Genomic DNA, 9,634 nt, shown 5'->3' on the forward strand with positions numbered 1-9,634 from the left:
CCCACCCCCCCACACACACACACCAGCTCCTGGCCTGGGCACACTTTGCTGATCTTTATCTTATTCCCTAATTATAGTTCATGGGGTACGGACATCACTGGCTGCACGAGTAATTATAGCCCATCACCGAGGGCAACTGACAGTCAACCACATGGGAAACTCTGCTCACTTTATTTTGAGCGATGTGATTTGGAATCCTCTTACCAGACTCCAGTACAATTTGAGGGAGCTTCAGTTTAATATCCAATTGAAGAGCTTGGGGCAGGGACCTGTGACAGTGTGACTCTCCCTCAGAACTGCACTGAATTTAAAATTTGAGCCAAAGTTACAAAATGAATTATCTTCTGACCTGACCTGACTTGACCTGCTAATTACCGTTCGGGGGAAAACTTGCAGACAATTAGAGTCACAGAGTTACAGAACTGGACAGCACGGAAACAGACCCTTCAGTCTAACCTGTCCACGCCAACTAGATATCCCAACCTAATCTAGTCCCATTTGCCAGCACCCGGCCTATATCCCTCTAAACCCCTCCCATTCATTTACTCATCCAGATGCCTTTTAAATATTGTAACTGCACCAATTTCCTTCACTTCCTCTGGCAGCTCATTCCATACACATTCCTCGATGTTGTGCCGACCTGTGGAACCAATCTGAAGCCCATCTAACCTACACTATCCCATTCTCATCCATATGTTTATCCAATGACCATTTAAATGCCCCTAAAGTTGGTGAGCCTACTACTGTTGCAGGCAGTGTGTTCCACACCCCTACTACTCTCTGAGTAAAGAAACTATCCCTGACATTTGTCCTATATCTATCACCCCTCAATTTAAAGCTGTGTCCCCTCGTGCTAGCCATCACCATCCAAGAAAAAGATTCTCATTGTCCACTCTATCTAACCCTCTGATCATGAAATTAGATTCCCTACAATGTGGAAACAGGCCCTTCAGCCCAACAAGTCCACACCGACCCTCTGAAGAGTAACCCACCCAAACTCATTTCATTCTGACTAATGTACCTAACACTATGGGCAATTTAGCATGGCCAATTCACCTGAGTCTGGACTGTGGGAGGAAGCCAGTGCACCCAGAGGAAACCCACGCAGACAGTCACCCGAGACTGGAATTGAACCTGGATCCCTGGTGCTGTGAAGCAGCACTGCTAACCACTGAGCCACCGTGCTGCCCCTTGTATGTCTCTTGTATCTTATATGTCTCTATTAAGTTACCTCTCAACCTTCTTCTCTCCAACAAAAACAGCCTCAAGTCCCTCAGCCTTTCCCCATAAGACCTCCCCTCCATACCAGGCAACATCCCAGTAAATCTCCTCTGAACCCTTTCCAAAGCTTCCACATGCTTCTTATAACGCAGTGACCAGAACTGTACACAATACTCCAAGTGCGACCGCACCAGAGTTTTGTACAGCTGCAGCATGATCTCGTGGCTCTGAAACTCAGTCCCTTTACCAATAAAAGCTAACACACTGTATGCCTCTTTAATGACCCTATCAACCTGGGTGGCAACTTTCAGGGGTGTATGAATACTGACGTCTCATCTGACAGACATATTGATGAGTGCAGCATTTGCTCTATACCACCTTGAGAGTCTCAGCCACGATTATGTGTGGTCCGTTTGTCTAAAGGCATATGAGGTTTTAAGAACTGCACCTTGCTTCATTCTGAGAATATACGAAATGGGGGGGGGGGGGGGGGGAGACAATGGACTAGTGATCTTATCATGAGACAAGTATTCTGAGGACACATGTAATGTTCTGGATCCTGGGTTCAAATCCCACCATGGTAATTTGAATTCCACAAAAATTCAGAATATGAGGGAGATACTAAATGAATATTTTGCATCAGTATTTACTGTGGAAAAGGATATGGAAGATATAGACTGTAGAGAAATAGATGGTGACATCTTGCAAAATGTCCTGGTTACAGAGGAGGAAGTGCTGGTGCCTTGAAACGGTTAAAAGTGGATAAATCCCCAGGACTTGATCAGGTGTACCTGAGAATTCTATGGGAAGCTAGAGAAGTGATTGCTGGGCCTCTCGCTGAGATATTTGTATCATCGATAGTCACAGGTGAGGTGCCTGAACGCTGGAGGTTGGCAAACGTGGTGCCACCATTTAAGAAGGGCAGTAAAGACAAGCCAGGGAACTATAGACCAGTGAGCCTGACCTTGGTGGTGGGCAAGTTGTTGGAGGGAATCCTGAGGGACAGGATGTACATGTATTTGGAAAGGCAAGGACTGATTCGGGATAACCAACATGGCTTTGTGCATGGGAAATCATGTCTCACAAACTTGAATGAGTTTTTTGAAGAAGTAACAAAGAAGATTGATGAGGGCAGAATCTTTAAACACTTCCGCCAACTCCAAATAGACCCCACCACCGAGAACATTTTCTCCTCCCACTCCTCTCTGCCTTCTCCAAGGACCGATCCCTCCGATAGTCCTTGGTTACACTAGATTCCCCACAGTGTGGAAACAGGCCATTCGGCCCAACCAGTCCGCACCGACCCTCCGAAGATGACCCACCCAGACCCATTTCCCTCTGACTGATCCACCTAATACTACGGGCAATTTAGCATGGCCAATTCGTCCAACCTGCACATCCTTTGGACTGTGGGAGGAAACCGGAGCACCCGGAGGAAACCCACGCAGACGCAGGGAGAATGTGCAAACTCCACACAGACAGTTGCCCAAGGCTGGAATCGAACTTGGGATCCTGGTGCTGTGAGGCAGCAATGCTAACTACTGAGCCACCGTGCCGCCCCTTTTACACTACCCCCGCCACCAAACCCCAGGTACCTTCCCTTGCAACTAGAAAGGAGGCAAAACCTGCTAGTACACCAACCCCCCTCACCTCCATCCAGGGCCCCAACAGTTCTTCTAGGTGAGACAGAGGTTCACCTGCCTCTCCTCCAACCTAGTTTACTGCACCAGGTGGTCCCGGTATGGTCATCTCTACATCGGGGAGACCAAACGTGAACTTTGGGAATGGCTCACCGAGCATTTCAACCGGGTCTTCAGGGGCTAACTGGACCTCCCAGTCAACGCCCATTTCAATTCCTCCAACCACTCCCTTCCTGACATGACCATCCTTGGCCTCTACCATTGCCAATACAAAGCACAGTTCCTATTGGAGGAACAACACCTTATTTTTCACCTGGGCACCCTACAGCCCAGAGGACTCAACATTGACTTCAGCAATTTCAAATAACCTCCCTCCCCATCCCCGACTCCCTTCCCAGTCCCTCCCCCTCCCTGCCACTCCTCCCAGCCACCAGCCAGATTCATTCCTCCCATTTGTCGTACCCTCCACCTGTCTTCACTTATCCCCACTTCATCACCCTGCCCCCTGCCTCCCCCTTTATCTGCAGCTCCCCACAGACCCACCCCCAGTCCTGAAGAAGGGTTACACCCTAAACGTCGACTTTTGTACCTCCTGATGCTGCCTGGCTTGTTGTGTTCTTCCAGTCTCCTGCCTGTCTACTGTGGATTCCAGCATCTGCAGTGTTTTTGTCTCCAATGAAGTAAGAAAATCCATGCAATTAGTGACTGATGCCACCTCTTCCTTTTATGACTGTGGACTTATAAACTCTCAACACCAGAATCAGTGTTTGACAATTCCATGTGTTTAACCTGGGTGGAGGGTTGCACTCAAGTTTAGAATAGAATCACGTGAATCAAATTAACCCTCGAAACAGATCAGTCCATTTTTACCTTGATCTCCAGGCACCTAGTGTGTCTTCCTCTGCCTCCTTATTAAACGAGTCCTCTGTGCACTTTGTTCAAAGGCCACTGCCTCGCAGATTTCAGCTGTGTAATATATTTTTCTGTATTAATTTCTCTAGTTCAACAAACCTTTTAAATAAAAAACTTCCAAGTTGAATTTTCCAGGCAGAGATGTTTCGAAGATTTTCCCAGCAGTTCATCTTTTAAGTATGATCAGTCAAGAAAGTGGCCAATAGGTTTGTCTAGAGTGACCAGAAGATCATAAGTTGGTCAGAATCAATCAGTTTTTAAAAACCTGACCAAGAGCTGATTTGATCCATTACTTTCCAGCTACTTAGAAAGGAAAATATTTTGTAAATCAAAGTGACATCATTTTGGAACAGAGTGTTTGCATTCAACTTACAGACGAGGTGTGGTGGTCTCGTAGTCTTATGTGCAATGAATTTGCAACATGTTTTTTTGCATGGATCAAGTGTTTCTCAGATATCTTCAGACACCAATATCTGTGGCTTGTGGGTGTGGCTGCATATTGCATTCTGACTGATGTTTTTGCACATCTCATTCACCGGTCAGTTAAACCTTGTCACTAGTGGGTATCCTGGCTTGAGGATTAATGATTATACTCTAAGTTAGTCATTAGAAACTCTAGGAATTTTTGAAATTTTGAATTATTTGGCACAGAGGTGGGTGTGAAATTTTGCACCATTAGCAAATGTGCTGGGGGCTCCTTGCATCATTCCACCAACGAGTTTCCCAGAGGTAGGGTTGGGTCGAGGAGGTCTCCCTGTCCACAAGCAGGGAGGAGCCAATTCAATGAAGTGAATGGGTCGTTAAGGTCAATGAAGAGGCATTTCCCAGACAGTCTCACTCCCTAGCACCCAGCAACCTCCCAGCCAGGCTTCAGGATCTAGGCAATCTTTGAAGTCTTTGAACAGGATGGCACAGTGGCTCAGTGGTTAGCATTACTGCCCCACAGTACCAGGGGCAGTCTCAGGCGACTATCTGTGTGGAGTTTGTATGTTCTCCCTGTTGGTTTCTTCCAAGTGCTCTGGTTTCCTCCCTAAGTCCAAAGATGTGCAGGTTAGGTGGATTGGCCATGTTAAATTGCCCATTGTGTTCAGGGGTGTGCAGTCTAGGTGGATTAGCCATGGGAAATGTAGAGTTACAAGGATGGGGGTAGGTCTGGGTGGGATGCTTTTCAGAAGGTCACTGCAGTCCCAGTAGGTCAAATGGCCTTTTTCTGCACTGTAGGGATTGTATGATTCAATCTGTGTGGCCTATCTGGGTGGTCCCAGGCCAAAAACTATGGCCTTTTTTTAAAATCTAGATGTCCTAAATGTTGCTCATGATGGAAGCATCGTCTCTGTCTCTTACACACACACACATTCACACACACACTCACACACAGACACACACACATTCACACACAGACACACACACATTCACACACACACTTGCATACACACAGACACACACACACATGCACACGCGCACACACACACACGGGCGCTGATCAGGCCTCGCGTTCATGTTAAAATCAAACGACTCACAGAATGGTGACCTTTTTGTATGCTGTCAGTCTCTGCTCTAATGTCATTTCCCTGCTCTTTCCACAGCTCCCATTTGCTCTCATCCCAATCCTGACCTTCACCAGCCTCAGGTCATTAATGCAACAGTTCACCAATGGAGTGTAAGTAATCCGACAGCAATCACCACCACGGGTAAAGTTCCCTCTACTCTTTTCACCTGAAAGTATAGCATTTTCTACAATGTCCTCATCAAACACTCCCAGGTCAGGGACCGTACGGGGTTAGTTACAGAGTAAAGCTTCCTATACACTGTCCCCCATCAGACACTCCCAGGACAGGGACAGCACAGGGTTAGATACAGGGTAAAGCTCCCTCTACACTGTCCCCATCAAACACTCCCAGAACAGGGACAGCACGGGGTTAGATACAGAGTAAAGCTCCCTCTACACTGTCCCCATCAAATGGTCCCAGGATAGGGACAGCACGGGGTTAGATACAGAGTAAAGCTCCCTCTACACTGTCCCCATCAAATGGTCCCAGGATAGGGACAGTACAGGGTTAGATACAGAGTAAAGCTCCCTCTACACTGTTCCCCATCAAATGGTCCCAGGTCAGGGACAGCGTGGAACAAAGAACAAAAAACATTGCAGCCCAGGAACAGGCCCTTCAGCACTCTGAGCCTGCGCCGATCCAGATCCTCGATCTAAACCTGTCGCTTATTTTCTATGGATCTGTATCCCTCTGCTTCCTGCCCATTCATGTATCTGTCTAGATACATCTTAAATGACACTATCGTTCCTGCTCCTACCACCTCCATGGGCAAAGTTTTCTAGGCTCCCACCACCCTCTGTGTAAAGAACTTTCCACACATATCTCTCCTAAATGTTTCCTCTCTTACTTTTAAATCATGACCCCTAGTAATTGAGTCCCCCACTCTGGGAGAAAATTTCTTGCTATCCACCCTGTTCATATTTCTCATGATCTTGTAGCCCTCAATCAGGTCCCCCTCAACCTCCATCTTTCCAATGAAAATAATCCTAACCTACTCAACCTCTCCTCATAGCCTCCATACCAGGCAACATCCTGGTGAACCTCCTCTGCACCCTCCCCAAAGCATCCACATCCTTTTGGTAATGTGGTGACCAGAACTGTACACAGTATTCTAAATGTGGCCGAACCAACGTCCTATGCAACTGTAACATGACCTGCCAACTCTTGTACTCAATACCCCGTCCGATGAAGCAAAGCATGCCGTATGCCTTCTTGACCACTTTACTGACCTGCGTTACCACTGTCAGCGAACAATGGACCTGAACACCCAGATCTCTCCGTACATCAGTTTTCCCCAGGACTTTTCCATTCACTGTATAGTTCGTTCTTGGTTTGGACCTTCCAAAATGCATCACCTTGCATATCACAATCAACAGTGACCCCATCATGGATCCTTGTGAGACATCACTGATCACAGGTCTCCATTTTGAGAAGCTCCCTTCCACTCCTACTCTCTGTCTCCTGCTGCCCGGCCAGTTCTTTATCGATCTAGCCAGAACACCCTGGATCCCATGCGACTTCACTTCCTCCAGCAGCCTACCATGGGGAACCTTATCAAACACCTACTGGAGTCCATGTATATGATATCTATAGCCCTTCCCCCATCAATCAACTTTGTCACTTCCTCAAAGAATTCTATAAAGTTGATAAGACATGGCCTTCCCTGCACAAAACCCTGTTGACTATCACTGATAAGCCCATTTTCTTCCAAATGGGAATATACCCGGTCCCTCAGTATCTTCTCCAGCAGCTTCCCTACCATTGACATCAAGCTCACAGGTCGAATTTATGTGGATTATCCCTGCTACCCTTCTTAAACAAGGGGACAACATTAGCAATTCTTCAATTCTCTGGGACCTCACCCGTGTTCAAGGATACTGCAAAGATATCTGTTAAGGCCCCAGCTATTTCCTCTCTCACTTCCCTCAGTAGCCTTGGATAGACCCCATCTGGACCTGGGGACTTGTCCACCTTAAATGGGGTTACATACAGTGTAAAACTCTCTCTACACTGTCCCCATCAAACACACTCAGGACAGGGACAGCACAGGGTTAGATACAGAGCAAAGCTCCCTCTACATTGTCCCCATCAAACACACTCAGGACAGGGACAGCACAGGGTTAGATACAGTGTAAAACTCTCTCTACACTGTCCCCATCAAACACTCCCAGGACAAGGACAGTACGGGGTTAGATACAGAGTAAAGCTACCTCTAAACTGTCCCCATCAAACACTCCCAGGACAGGGACAATACAGAGTTAGATACAGAGTAAAGCTACCTCTAAACTGTCCCCATCAAACACTCCCAGGACAGGGACAGTCAGTGGAACAAGCTGTGATAAAAATTCTGGATCAGTGGTGCTGGAAGAGCACAGCAATTCAGGCAGCATCCGAGGACAGGCAAAATCGACGTTTCGGGCATAAGCCCTTCTTCAGGAATGAGGAAAGTTTGTCCAGCAGGCTAAGATAAAAGATAGGGAGGAGGGACTTGGGGGAGGGACGTCAGAAATGACCTCTTTCCACCTATCACATTTCTGACGTCCCTCCCCCAAGTCCCTCCTCCCTATCTTTTATCTTAGCCTGCTGGACAAACTTTCCTCATTCCTGAAGAAGGGCTTATGCCTGAAACGACGATTTTACTGCTCCTCGGATGCTGCCTGAATTGCTGTGCTCTTCCAGCACCACTGATCCAGAATCTGGTTTCCAGCATCTGCAGTCATTGTTTTTACCTTGTGATAAAAATTCAGTAAGTGACTCTCGGATATTAGTCAGTCAGTGACTGAATATCTTGCTCTACTGCTCTTGATGTCTGCATTGTGTCTGTCCTTACAGGATTTGTAAGATAGTCGGTGTTTTAATCACCCTTCTGATCCTGATTATCAATGCTTACTTTGTGGTGGATTATATTGAGCACTTGGACAGAGTTTGGCTCTACGTTGTCATTGGGGTGATTCTGCTCTTCTACCTCATCTTTGTGTTTTATTTGGTAAGTTTTGGTAAGAAGTCTCTTATTATAGCCTTGGGTCAGCTTGGATACTGGAGCCTATTGTCACAGCCACTCTCCTGTTCCACACTGGCCCCGCACCACGGGATTGAGATATTGCCTGGCTGTGGGGAGGACAGGGCAAATTCACCAGAATAATCCCGGGCTGAAAGGGTTCAATGACAAATGGTAAACAGAAGACCACAGATATGAGAAGTCTGAAATAAATGCAGAAAATTCTCGGGTTAGTGTCTGGCCTGCTGGGTATCTGCAGCATTTCTGTTTTATTGGACTTGTACTCCCTTGAGTGTCGAAGGTAAAGGGGTGACCCAATCGAGGGGTTTCACAGGATTGGAGGATTCGACAGCATCATGAGAGAGTTGGGGGGAGGTTGAGGGGAAGTTATTGAGTCATAGAGATGTTCTTTGGGCTGGGGGAGGAGGTTGAGGTGTTGGGGGAGAGGGATGAGGGGTGAGGTGCTGAGAGGAAGGTGTTACATAGAACAGAAAATAGTGCACTGTTATGGACTAGGCCAGACCACTCAAAACCTTGTGAAGCAGGCAGCCCCAGACTGTAACTTTGCAATTTGTTTCAGTAAGTGTACAGTGAAAATTACCCGGAGTAAGATAGCTAGGTTGACTACTCGATTTTAAAACAAACATTTATTCCCAAAATTACACAATGAAACACAAAGAACAGAATAAAGAATCCCTCCAGAACTCAGTCTATCCAACTAGACTTAACTATGCTGTTCCGAATATACACAACAGTCCCAATAAACAAACTCCCTTTAAAACCCAGTAAAAATGGGACATATGCTTGCAGGTTGAAGTTGAAGGGCAGAAAAGAGAGAGTTTCCACACAGCTCCCTGTTGAACTTCCCAGTTCAAGACTGAACTAAAACTGCTCAGCTCAGCTAGAGTGCCGCGGGAGGACCAGTTCCACCACAGAACACACCAGATGGCCTCCTTCTTTAGAGACCGCAATTTCCCTTCCCACATGGTTAAAGATGCCCTCCAACGCATCTCATCCACATCCCGCACCTCCGCCCTCAGACCCAACCCCCCCAACCGCAACAAGGACAGAACGCCCCTGGTGCCCCCCTTCCACCCTACCAACCTTCGCATAAACCAAATCATCCGCCGACATTCCCCCCACCCCCAAACAGACCCCACCACCAGGGATATATTTCCCTCCCCACACCTTTCCGCCTTCCGCAAAGACCGTTCCCTCCGTGACTACCTGGTCAGGTCCACGCCCCCCAACGAACCACCGTCCCGTCGTGGCACACTCCCTTGCCACTGCAGGAATTGCAAAACCTGCGCCCA

The 9,634-nt window shown here is 47.3% G+C and overlaps 1 protein-coding gene across 1 annotated transcript in view; it reads left to right on the top strand.

Annotated features, from left to right (window-relative positions):
- LOC122551892 (natural resistance-associated macrophage protein 2-like) overlaps positions 1-8,465 on the top strand; it is a 40,098-nt gene extending 31,633 nt beyond the window's left edge. The window contains exons 11-12 of the mRNA XM_043694463.1: positions 5,360-5,433; positions 8,156-8,465. Of these exons, the coding sequence (XP_043550398.1) occupies positions 5,360-5,433; positions 8,156-8,465 (384 nt within the window). The remainder of the gene's footprint in view (positions 1-5,359; positions 5,434-8,155) is intronic.
- Positions 8,466-9,634: the final 1,169 nt, after the last annotated feature.

The sequence above is a fragment of the Chiloscyllium plagiosum genome, chromosome 7, assembly GCF_004010195.1.
Source record: "Chiloscyllium plagiosum isolate BGI_BamShark_2017 chromosome 7, ASM401019v2, whole genome shotgun sequence".
NCBI classification, from domain to species: Eukaryota; Metazoa; Chordata; class Chondrichthyes; order Orectolobiformes; family Hemiscylliidae; genus Chiloscyllium; species Chiloscyllium plagiosum.